Genomic DNA, 12,698 nt, shown 5'->3' with positions numbered 1-12,698 from the left:
TTATTATTATGTGCAGAGCATTCATTCACTCACTCAATAGTATTTATTGAGCGCTTACTGTGTGTGAGAGCAATGTACTAAGCGCTTGGAATGGACAATTTGGCAACAGAGAGAGACCATCCCTGCCCGGTGACGGGCTTACAGTCTAATCGGGGGAGACACAGACAAAAACAATGGCAATAAATAAAATCAAGGGGATGGACACCTCATTAACAAAATAAATAGGGTAATAAGAATATATATTCATTCGATAGTATTTAGTGAGTGCTTACTATGTGCAAAGCGCTGTTCTAAGCACTTGGACTATCGGGCCACAGATAGAGACCATCCCTGCCCAATGACAGGCTCATGGTCTAAACGGGGGAGATGGACAGCAAAGCAAAACAAAACAAAAACATCATCAAGGTTAACAAAATAAATAGGGTAATAAATAATATATGCAAATGACCACAGTGCTGAGGGGAGGGAAAGGGAGAAGAAAGGGAGGGGAGGAGAGGGGGAGCAGAGGGAAAGCAGGGGGTTCAGTCTGGGAAGGCCTTCCTGGGCTAAGCCGCTTTGAACACAGAAAACGCTTCTAGTAATAATAGGGATAAATAATAATGGAGGTATTTGTTAAGGATTTACTATGTGACAAGCATTGCTCTAGCACTGGCACTGTTCTAAGCACTGAATAACTGTGGTATTTATTAAGGGTCTACTCTGGGCCAAGCGCTGTTCTTCAAGCACTGTTCTAAACACTGGGATAAGCACTTAGTACGGTGCTTTGCATACACTAAGCACTCAATAAATACGATTGAATTGAATGAATGAATGAATGAATGAATGAAAACAAGTGCTTAGTACTGTGCTCTGCACAGAGTAAGCACTCAATAAATACAACTGAATGGATGAATGAAATAACCTGTTTGGACAGTCCCTGTCCCTCATGGGACTCACGATCTAAGTAGGGTCAATCAATCAGGGGTATTTATTGAGTGCTTACTTTGTGCAGGGCACTATACTAAGCATTTGGGAAAATACAATATTACAGAGTTGGTGGACATGTTTCCTGACAATAAGGACCTTACAGTCTAGAGGAATAAAATCAGTCATTTTATTAAGCATTTACTGTAGAACTACACTAAGCGCTGGGGAGAGTAATGATACAGTGGAGTTGGTAGAAACATTGCAGACATTAAATAAATTACAGATACCTACATAAGTGCTGTGGGGCTGAGGGTGGGGTGAATATAGGGTACAAATCCAAGTACAAGGACAATGCAGAAGGAAGAGGGAGGAAGGGAAATGAGGGCTTAGTCTGGGAAGGCCACTTGGACCAAGTATGATTAGGAACAGAACAAACTGCATAGGCGTTGCGGAAAGGAGGGCCAATAGAATGAGGAATGAGAGGATAATCAAGGAAGTTTTCTTGGAGGTGATTTTAATAAGGCTTTGAAGATGGGGAGAGTGGTGGTCTGTCAGATATGAAGGGGCTGGGAGTTCTGTGTCAGGGGAAAGATGTGGTCAAGGGGTTGGTGGTGAGACAGATGAGATCCAGGTACAATGGTAGGTTGGTGTTAGTGGACTGAAGTGTGTTGGTTGAGTTGTAGTGGAAAGACCTGGGTTCTAATCTCTGCTCTGCCACTTGCCTACTGTGGGAAAGTACGCTATAACAATATAACACATATTCCCTGCCCACAACGAGCTTACACTCCAGAGAGGGTGGCAGGCATTAATATATAAAGAAATTATAGATATGTACTTAAGTGCTGGTGGGGCTGGGAGAGGGGATTAATAAAGGCTGTGATTCAGGGCGACACAGAAGGGAATTGAAGACAATGAAAAGAGGGCTTAGTCAGGGAGGGCCTCTTGGAGGAGATGTGCCTTCTATAGGGCTTTGAAGGAGGGAGAGGCATTGTCCCTCCCGCTATGAATAGCACCCGGATCCGCCCTAGCCCTCCAAATTATCCCGGACCCCTTTGAGCTCAGTTGGAGAAACTAAGGCTTCAGCCCCAGGGCTGTTTGTTTTATTTTTTATGGTGTTTAAGCACTTCCTATGTGCCCGGCACTGTACTAAACACTGGGGTAGGCAGAGAAGCAGCATGGCACAGTGGACAGAGCACGGGCCTGGGAGCCGAGAGGTCATGACTTCTAATCCCAGCTCTGCCACTTGTCCGCTGTGTGATCTCGGGCAACTCCCTTCACTTCTCCGGGCCTCCGTTGCCTCTGTAAAATGGGCCAAGGAGCGTCACGTGAGACGGGGACTGTGTCCAACGCGATGTCTGTATCCGCCCCGGCGCTTAGTTCAGTGTCTGCCGCATTGTAAGCGCTTAATTATAATTATTACACGCTGGTCAGGTTGGAAAAAGTCTCCGTGCCACTTGGGGCCCAGATTCCTAATGCCCCCTCTGGGGTAAGTGAGGGCCCGGGGGTCTGGGGTGGGCTCTGACAGGGGCCCGCAGGGAGGGAAGGAGAGAGGGAGGCCGCGTTGGTGGCCCGGATGTAGCCCTCCTGGCTGGCCCGGAAGTCACCCTCTCGGCTGTCCCCGGTGGCCGAGGCCAAGGCCCTGCTCGTCACCCGCCCTACGCTCCTCCTCCTCCTCCTCATTCTTCTGCTCCTGATCCTCTTCTTTCCCCTGCTCCTCCTCCTGTTCCTCCTCTTCTTCCTCCTGCTCCTCCTCTTCTCCTGCTCCTCCTCTTCTCCCCTCCTCCTCCTCCTGTTCCTCCTTCTCTTCTTCCTCCTGCTCCTCTTCTTCTCCCTCTTGCTCCTCCTCTTCTCCCCTCCTCCTCCTCCTGTTCCTCCTGTTCCTCCTTCTCTTCTTCCTCCTGCTCCTCTTCCCCCTCTTGCTCCTCCTCCTTCTCTTCTTCCTCCTGCTCGTCCTCTTCTCCCTCTTGCTCGTCCTCTTCTCCCCTCCTCCTCCTCCTGTTCCTCCTTCTTCCTCCTGCTCCTCCTCTTCTCCCTCTTGCTCCTCCTCCTCTCCCCTCCTCCTCCTCCTGCTTCCTCCTGCCCCTCCTCCTCCTGCTCCTCCTCCTGCTCCTGCTCCTGCTCCTGCTCCCGGGAGGCCGGGGCCTTTCCCCGCATGCTCCCGCGCCGCCTGCTGCTGTTGCTGCCGCGGATCCCGAGGCCGCCCTGGGGCTGGCGGTGGCCGGCCCGGCCGCCCCGCCTCCGCCTCCGCCTGGCCTCCGCCTCCGCCTGGGCCTCCGGCTCGGGCCTCGGTGGGGGGCCCGGGGCGGGCCGGAGCTGGGCGGCGAGCTTGGCCCCGGAGGGAGCCGTGCCGGAGGAGCCCTTCGTCTTTCCCGAGTATGAGCCGGAGCCCGAGCCGGGGCCCGAGTTCGAGGAGCGGCTGCGGCGGCGGCTGCGGGAGCAGGAGCGGGAGCGGGAGCGGGAGCGGGAGGAGAGGAGGCGGCGGCTGCAGGAGCGGCGTTGGGAGGCCGAGGCCCGGGGGTCCGGGGGTCCGGGGGAGCCGGGGGGTCCTGCCAGCGGCGTGCACTGCTCGGGCTGCGGCGCGGAGCTGCAGTGCGGGGACCCCGGCGGGCCCGGCTACCTGCCCGCCGCCAAGTACGAGGGGCTGGAGGCGGAGGACGGGCCGGGCCCGGGGCTGGAGGCGGAGGACGGGCCGGGGCCGGGGCCGGGGCCGGGGCCGGGGCCGGGGCCGGGGCGGTTGGTGTGCCGGCGCTGCTGGCTGCTGGTGCATCACCGGCGGGCGCTGCGAGTCCGGCTGCCCCCCGGCCACCACCGACAGCTGCTGAGCGACGCGCTCCGCCGGCCCGGCCCGGCCCTGCTGCTCTACGTGGCCGACCTCCTCGACCTGCCCGACGCCTTCCTGCCCGGCCTGCCCAAGCTGCTGGGCCCCCGGCGGCTGCTCGTGCTGGGCAACAAGGTGGACCTGCTGCCCGGGGACTCGGCCGGCTACCTGCGCCGCCTCCGGGACCGGCTGGGGGCCGAGTGCGCCCGGGCCGGGCTGGGGACGGGGTCGGGGTCGGGGTCGGGGTCGGGCTCCAAGCCCAAGCTCCCGGACGTGCTGCTCATCAGCGCCAAGACGGGCTACGGGGTGGAGGAGCTGATCTCCACGCTGCAGCGGTCCTGGCGCTACCGGGGAGACGTCTACCTGGTCGGGGCCACCAACGCCGGCAAGTCGACCCTCTTCAACACCCTCCTGCAGTCCGACTACTGCACCGCCAAAGGCGCCGAGGCCATCGACCGGGCCACCATCTCCCCCTGGCCAGGTGAGCGGGCCACCGTCTCTCCCTAGCCAGGTGAAAGGGCCGCCGTCTCTCCCTAGCCAGGTAAATAAAAGGGCCACCGTCTCCTCCTGGACAGGCGAGCGGGCCACCGTCTCTCCCTAGCCAGGAAAAGGGCCACCGTCTCCTCCTGGACAGGCGAGTGGGCCACCGTCTCCTCCTGGACAGGCGAAAGGGCCACCGTCTCCCCCTGGACAGGCGAAAGGGCCACCGTCCCCCCCGATCGGGTGAAAGGGCCACCGTCTCCCCCTGGCCAGGTGAGCGGGCCACCGTCTCCACCAGCCAGGAGAGCAGGCCACCATCTCCCCCTGGCCTGGTGAGCAGGCTGCCATCTCCCTCTGTCCAGGTGAGCGAGCTACCATCACCTCCTGGCCAGGCGAGTCGGCCCACCATCTCCCCCTGGCCAGACGAGCGGTGGCAGGAGGCAAGGAGGTCACGAGCCCAGAGAGGCCCCACACCCTCCAAGATGGACACGCCAGAGACTCTACAGCCATCTAGACTGTAAGCCCGTGGTGGGCAGGGAACGTACCTGCCAAGTCTAGTATACTAGTAATAATAATAATGGTATTTGTTAAGCGCTTACTATATGCCAAGCACTGTTCTAAGCCCTGGGGTGGATATAAGGTAATCGGCTTGTCCCACATGGGGCTCATCCCATCAGCTCATCACAGTCTTAATCCCCATTTTACAGGTGAGGTAACTGAGGAATAGAGAAAGTGAAATAACTTGCCCAAGGTCACACAGCAGACAAGTGGCGGAGCCGGGATTAGAACCCACGTCCTCTGACGCCCAAGCCCGGGCTCTTTCCACTAAGCCATGCTGCTTCTCTAATACCCTCGTAAGCCCTTAGTACAGTGCTCTGCACACAGGAAGCAGCGTGGGACTCATCACGGCCTAGTGGATAGAGCACAGCTTGGGAATCAGAAGGTTCTAATCCCAGCTTCTCCAGTTGTCTGCTGCGTGACCTTGGGCAACTCACTTCACTTCTCTGGGCCTCCGTTAAGACCGTGAGCCCCATGTGAGACATTCATTGAGAAGTCCGACCTGAATAAATGAATGAAAGGCACGTATCTACCCCAGTTCTTAGAACAGTGCCTGGCACATAGTAAGTGCTTAACAAATATCATAAAAAAGTAAGAGCTTAGTAAATAGGATTGATTGATAAGTGCAGTGCGTTGCACCTCCCAATCGCTCAGCAAACAGCAATGGTAATTATACAGGTGGTATTTAAGTACTTACAGTGTGCCCAGGACTGTGCTAAATCCTGCAGTAGAGTCAACACGGTCAGATGAGTCAGGGCCCTGTCCCTCCTGAGGCTCACAGTCTGAGTGGGAGAACAGCTATGTGGTCCCCATTTTGCAGTGAGGAATATGAGGCACAGAGAGGTTAAGTGACTTGCCCAAAGATGCCCAGCAGGCAAGTGGCAAAGCCAGGATCAGAACTCAGGTTTCCTCATTCCCAGGCCCGTGTCTTTCCATTAGGCCTCCAGGGTGGCCTGCCCATAGTGCCCACAGACCCTAAATGCTTCTGATTGGTTTGGGCCTGCAACTTTGTTTCAAAAACTCAGGTGTGTGTTCTCCACTTATAGGTACTACCTTAAACCTTCTGAAGTTCCCCATTAGCAACCCCACTCCTTACCGGATGTTCAAAAGGCATAAGAGACTCAAAGAAGATGCGGCTAAAGCTGAAGAAGACCTTAGTAAGCAGGAGCAAAAGCATCTCAATCACCTTAAGAAATGTGGCTACTTAGTAGGTAAGTAGTTTCTTTGGGGAGTCATGTTAATGGGTTTGTCATAAAATTCTTGATTATGAAGTCAGGGTCCCATTTTCCATCTTTTTATTGACTGGGCAAATTACGATGCCCAGGTGTTGAAGGGTGACTTGATCGAGGCCTCCTTTCAACATGCTGGAGAGGTAAAACAGAGAAAAGATTGAAATGCCACGCTTAGCCAAGCTTCAGTGGCCTTGCTGTCCTTTTTCATATTGTATTATTGTTACTGGTATATTAAGTACTTATTGTGTGTCAAAGCACTATGCTAGTCTTGGGGAGGTACATAATCATCAGATCAGTGCCACAAGGGGCTCAGCAACTGATGTGGTACTCCAGGGTTTAGAGCAGTATCTCCATTTTACAGGCAGGTTAGCAAACTAAGGCCCAGAGAGGTTAAGCGAAATGCCCAAGACCATACACCAAGCCAGGGGCAGAGCTGGGACTAGAACCCAGGCCTCCTGACCTCCCCAGCCCTTGTCCATGCTCTTTCCACTTAGCTACACTGCCTCCCTAATCAATCACTCCTGGTTTTTGTGGACTCAGTAACTAATTAATGACTTGTTTATGATAAACTCATTCATTTCACTTGGCTGTTCTCTTATTCTAGGAAGAGTTGGAAAAACGTTCCATTATTCACAAAAGCAAATCCAAAACAATGCTGAGGTCTTTGAATTTGATGCGGACAGCCTCGCCTTTAGCATGGAGCCAGGAGTGACAGAGCCCAAGCCCCCTGCAGACAGAGTGGAACTGACCCCTCAAGACGTGAAAGATGCTCACTGGTTTTATGACACCCCCGGGATTATGAAAGAGAACTGTGTATGGGCTTTGTTTTGTTAAGGAATGATCGGCTGTCCCGATCTCCTCCCCTAATCCCTGGCATCCTCTTCCCCTTCCCCGCAGTTATACTAAGGCAGAACAAATTTAGGAAAAATTGCCTAGAGATTTCAAGGTTTGGAAAAAGAGCCCTGTCCTTCCATTTATATTGGGCACCCCCAAGGGTTAATTTAGAAAAATAGACAGCTTATTAATTCGTGATTAATAAGTATTCAGTCGGTCAGTCAATCATGTTTACTGTGTGCAGAGCACTGTACTAAGCGCTTGAGAGAGTACAATATAACAATAAACACACATTCCCTGTCTACAGTTGGAGGCAGACATGAATATAAATAAATTACAAGTTTGCTCCGGGTCTGGGAGGGGGAATGGATAGAGGGAGCAAGTCAGGGCGACCCAGAAGAGAGTGGGGAAAAAAGTAAAGGAGGGCTTAGTCAGGGAAGGCCCGCTGGAGATGTGCCTTCAATAAGGCTTTGAAGGGGGCAGAGTAAATTGTCAGAGGAGGAGGGAGGGTGTTCTGGGCCACAGGCAGGGCATGGGCAAGAGGTCAGCGGTGAGATAGATGAGATCAAGGTTCAGTGAGAAGGTTAGCATTAGAGGAGCAAACTGTGCAGGCTGGGATGTAGTTAGAGTAGCAAGGCAAGGTGATGGACTGCTTAAAAGCCAATGGTGAGGAGTTTCTGCTTCTTGCGAAGTTGGATGGGCAACCATTGGGTGTTCTTGAGGAGTGGGGAAACATGTCTTGAGCATTTTTGTAGAGAAATGATCCAGGCAGCCTAGTGAAGTATTGGTTGGAGTGGGGAGAGACGGGAGGCAGGGAGGTTGGCGAGGAGTTCTGCCAAGAGGCAGCTTGGCCCAATGGAAAGAGCATGGGCTTGGGACTCAGAGGATCCAAATTTTATTCCCAGCCCTGCTACTTGTCTTCTGTGTGATCTTGGGCAAGTCATTTAACTTCTCTATGCCTCAGGTATAATATCTGTATAATGGAGAGTAAGACCCTGAGCCCTATGTGGGACAGGGACTGTGCCCAACATGATTATCGTGTACCTACCACAGTGCTTGGCACATAGTAAGCCCTTAGCAAATATCATTTTAAAAAAAAAGAGGCTAGATTAGCTGTGCACATGAGCGGATTGATAGTCTTCACGATGGCAGCGATATCCGTAGAGCACTTACTAGGTGATGTGCTGAGTGCTGGGGTAGCTTCTCAGTGATCAGCTCAGACACGGTTCCCCCGTCCCACAAGGCTCCCACAGTCTAGCCTTGCTGTGTCACTGGGGATGGGGTGCCAACTTAGCTCTGTCCTGTTTATTTTACAGGTCTTGAATCTGCTGACAGATAAGGAAGTAAAGCTCGTCTTGCCAACGCATTCCATTATCCCAAGAACCTATATGCTTAAGCCCGGAATGGTTCTGTTTTTGGGAGCTTTGGGTCGCATAGATTATCTGCAGGTAAGTAAGCCCTGTCTCTTGAAAAGCCTGATTCTTCCAGTGGTTTGCATTTTCTGATTTCTGAAATGACAGTTTTCTTATCAGCATACAAAATGGCTTCCAGAAAAGATCTGGTCCCAGACCTCTACGTTTCTCAATTTTTTTTTTTCACCCACTTATCCAAACTAGCTTGGATATGTTTTAGCATTTTGATCTGACAACAACATTGCAGTCAGGATGCTGCTAAATAATTTTAATAATGGGGTAAATCCCAGATAATTAGGATTGGACCCAATCCCTATCCCACACAGGGTTCCCAATCTACCTTAAACCCATTTTACAGAAGGGGAACCTGAGGTCCAGAGAGGTTAAATAACCTGCCCACAATCAAATGGCAGGCCAGTAGTGGAGCCATGACTAGAATCCATCTCTCCTGACTCCCAGCCACATTCTCTTTCCACCAGACCATGCAAAGAATCAGTTTTCACTAAAGTGTGATTTATTTTTTTTAAAGAGAATTAAAGTTGGTGGGGAAGAGGGATAGTAGGAAATCCTAAAAAAAATTGCTCAAATGGACCAGGGAAATGTTATGTTAATCCCTTTTGCCAGTCAGCAGTGTGGCATAGTGGAAAAAGCACAGGCCAGGGAGTCAGAGGACCTGGGTTCTAGTCCTGGCTACACTACTTGCCACTTGTGTGACCTTGGGCAAAGTCACTTCATTTCTCTGGGCCTCAGTTTCCTCATCTGAAAAATGGGGATTGAGACTGAGCCCCAAGTGGGACAGGGACCGTGTCCAACCCTATTTGCTTGTATCCACCCCAGCGCATAGTACAGTCTCTGGCACACAGAAAGCACTTAATAAATACCGCTATTATTATTATTACAATGCTCTACACATAGTAAGTGCTCAAAAAATACCTTTGATTGATTGGGTTCCATTTGGGGAAATAACTTCATATCTTATTGCCCCTCGCATCAGGGAAGTAAGTCAGCTTGGTTTTCGGTGATGGCTTCCAACTTGCTGCCGGTCCACATAACTACGGTGGAGAAAGCAGATGCTATCTATCAGAAGCACGCAGGCCAAGCATTGCTACAGGTGAGGCGTCTCCTACATACGTGATCATGTGTGTGAGCACAGATGTCCCTATCACTGTAGACCTTCACGCCAGGCCTTGATCGCTGTTGGTGTGGCTGGGCCAGTGAAGCTTTGTGAGAGGGCAGACACAAGAAGCATTTCCTGGGCGCTAAGTCGGCCCAGTTCTCACCTTTGGACAGGGGTCCTGCTCCTTTAAATGTCCTAAGGGCTTAGTACATTCTAGAGCTCCCTCTAGACTGTAAGCTTTTTGTGGGCAGGGAACATGTCTGCCAACTCTGTTGGAGTGAACTCTCCCAAGTGCTCTGCCCTTAGTACTCAATTAATATCATTGATTGGTTGATTTGATTTTCTGTGAGAGGGAAATTGTGGTAGTAATGGTGTTTATTTGGCACCCCCTGGTTGCACCACACAAGGTGCTTTGGAAGTACAGAGTAATGACGCCACACGATCTGGAGCCCACAAGGAACGGTCATAGTTTGGCTCAGTCAGCTTGTAATTAAAAGTGAGGCAACCTTAAGGTAGCCTCAGGGACCCCATATACATGGAGGATGCAGTCAAGCGGTAGTATCTATTGAGTACTTCCTTAAATACTAGCTATTCATCCCACCCTCAGCCCCACAGAACGTGCTTACTCTACTCAGTCTCCCTGTAGGTCACTTATTTTTAATGTCTGTCACCCTTTTTGGTTGTAGGCTCCTTGGGGGCAGAGATTGTGTCTACCAACTCCATCATATTGCATGCTCCCAACTGCTCAGTCCAGTGCTCTGCACACAGTAAGCGCTCAATAAATACCATTGATCAACTGGTCGATTGGCAGAGCACTGTGCTAAGTGCTTGGGAGCTAAGTGACTTGGTTAAATAAGGAGAAAAGTGCCCAGCAGCTAGTGTGAAGAAAGTGCAGCCAAGCCCAGACGCTTGTGCGATCAGCTTGGAAAAACCTTACTTGGGGATCACTGCCGTTTTCCTTAGCTTCTTCATACTCTTTGTCCCCTGAAATATTGACCTTAGCTGAATCTGAGCCTTTGGCTTCTAATTCTGCTCTTGGCAGGTTCGGTTATTCAACGAGAGAAAAAATGCCTAGGCTTCAGCTCCTCGGCTCCCCTCTCGTCTGCACTTTGTGTAGGCTAAGCCGGACTTCCATCCGAGACGTGGTACTTCATAAGGAAACGCAGCACGGGGCACTTCTGGTGTGTTCATTTCAGTCAGTCAATCAATAGTATTGCTTGAGAACCTATGCTGCGCAAAGCACTTTACTAAGTGCTTGGGAGAGTAGAGTCTGTAGTTTACCCTGAAGGGTTTTATGGTCTAATGGAAGAGAGAGACACCAAGATAATTTGCAGGTGCGAGGAAGAAAAAGTGGATCTGTTCTCAGTGCATAGAGTATAAGAGATTGCGTGAGAATGTTTTCTGTGCATTACAGAATGCTAAAATGTTTCCACGGTGGAGTTTCTTGCTCAATAAAATCCTTTCGTGACTCTGCTTCCTGCCAAAGGAGTGTGAAGTTGTGAGCCTTTGCGCCTTGTTTCAACAACAGGTACCTATGGGCGGGACAGAGCGCATGTCGGAGTTCCCGCCTCTCATCCCCCAGGATCTCACACTGGAAGGGAACGTGCTCCAGGAAGCTGTGGCCGACATTAAGCTGTCCTCTGCCGGTAATTCCGCCCGGGCTCTGCCTTGAGGCTTGAGTTTGCCAGGGTTTTTCTGGGCGGAAGCAATGGCTGGTGCCAACTGGACCAGGCCCAAGAATCCAGAAGGACGGTATGGAGCCATGGGGCAGTTTTGCCCGGGTTACCCGGAACCACTGCTGTCCCAGACATTCCGGGGTGGTTCTGGGTGGGGCGGGGCCCGGACTGGCCACTGACAAGTCGGCAGCTCGGCTACATCGTCCATCCTACTGACACAACCTAGAAGCAACGTGACTTAGTGGATCGAGCACAGGACTGGGAGTCAAAAGGACCTGGGTTCTAATCCCAGCTCCCCCACATGTCTGCTCTGTGACACTTGAGTGGGTCACTTAACTTCTCTGAGCCTCAGTTCCCTCATCCGTAAAAGGATGAATAAGAGTGTGAGCCCCGTGTGGGACAGGAACTGTGTCCATCCTGATGGTTTGTATCTACCTCAACACTTAGAACAGTACTTGGTATTCAATAAGTCCTTAACAGGTACCATAATGATGATTATTATTGTGCAGGTTGGGTGGCCATAACAGTTCAGGAGCTGGGGCCGCTGCAACTCCGTGGCCACGTTCCCGGGGGCTGTGCTTTGACGGTGCGCCAGCCTCCCCTGCTGCCCCACATCGTCAATCTCAAAGGCGAACGGATCAAGAAGAGCGTCGCTTATAAGACCAAGAAGCCTCCGGCCCTGGTGAGCAACCTGAAGTCACGCAGAAGCCGACCTCAGAGAGACTCGAAACTCCTCCACGCGGAAGGGTTGGTCTAGCTGACCCCCAGCACAGTCGCAGGCACCGGCCCTGGAGTCTCCCCCAACCTCGAAGCCCTTCGGCCCTGTCGTCGACGGGCTTTGGGGTGTCTGTTGGCCGTGCACTGAACGAGTCGTTGATGCAGGGAGGTTGGCAGGCATCTGCCTACCTAGACTCTTCCCCAGTTCCTACCAACGCCCCATCCCACCTTGCCCAAACAAGGGGTCGGTGGCCTGGGGAGAAGAGTGGAGGGATGTGGGTTTTCAGTAGTGAGAGTTATAGGGCGAAGGCAGCCATAATGGGCGTTCCGAGGAGATGCACCTCTTTCACATTCCCCTTTGGGGGTTTTCCTATATTTGTTGGCCCCTCGGTGCCCTTCTCGCTCCACATTTGTATGTAGTATATCGTGTGGATACCATCTTTGCTTCAGCAATCGGTGAGAGTAAATGCCGTTTTTAAAAATTGACGTGTGTGTGCATGTGAAGAGGTTCCTTGCCAGGGCACTGTTGTCCCCGGGGCCCGGCGTGGGCTGCCCACCCGTATGTGACTGACAGGGCCTCCGCACGGCACCCACACAGGTTGACCTCCCTGACTGTACTGTTTGATCTGCGACTCCTGCTATCGGGATCTGCCCGGTCCGATCCAAAAGAAACGCCCTGTGGCTGGTTCCCATGCCACAGGCCGATCCATCTGCTGCGGTTATCTCCCAGCTGCTGCGGAGCCTCTTTGATTCCGCCATGAGGCCCTCAAACTGGAGTCTGGGCAGAGAACTGGGAAGGTGTGGAAGACCGGGCCACAGACCACGGAGCAGTCACTATCCAAAGGAGGAAAAGGCAGATAAGTAGCTAGAGTGTGGTTCACAGTTAAAGCCTGCAAGCTACTGAGGAGGGAATAAAAGGGGGAGCAATTGCAAAGCCTCAGTGAAAGA

At 52.3% G+C, this 12,698-nt stretch overlaps 1 protein-coding gene across 1 annotated transcript; it reads left to right on the top strand.

The window, feature by feature from the left end:
• The first annotated feature begins 1,497 nt into the window (after positions 1–1,497).
• Positions 1,498–12,236, top strand: NOA1 (nitric oxide associated 1). Its single transcript, XM_029073681.1, has 8 exons — positions 1,498–1,510; positions 3,150–4,205; positions 5,809–5,973; positions 6,599–6,807; positions 8,145–8,276; positions 9,235–9,351; positions 10,886–11,003; positions 11,543–12,236. Exons 1-8 carry the CDS (start codon positions 1,498–1,500, stop codon positions 11,788–11,790), a joined length of 2,058 nt encoding a protein of 685 aa, XP_028929514.1. The 3' UTR covers positions 11,791–12,236.
• Positions 12,237–12,698: the final 462 nt, after the last annotated feature.

Source organism: Ornithorhynchus anatinus, chromosome 10, assembly GCF_004115215.2.
Source record: "Ornithorhynchus anatinus isolate Pmale09 chromosome 10, mOrnAna1.pri.v4, whole genome shotgun sequence".
Lineage (NCBI taxonomy): Eukaryota > Metazoa > Chordata > Mammalia > Monotremata > Ornithorhynchidae > Ornithorhynchus > Ornithorhynchus anatinus.
This window is presented reverse-complemented; position numbering and strand designations above follow the sequence as displayed.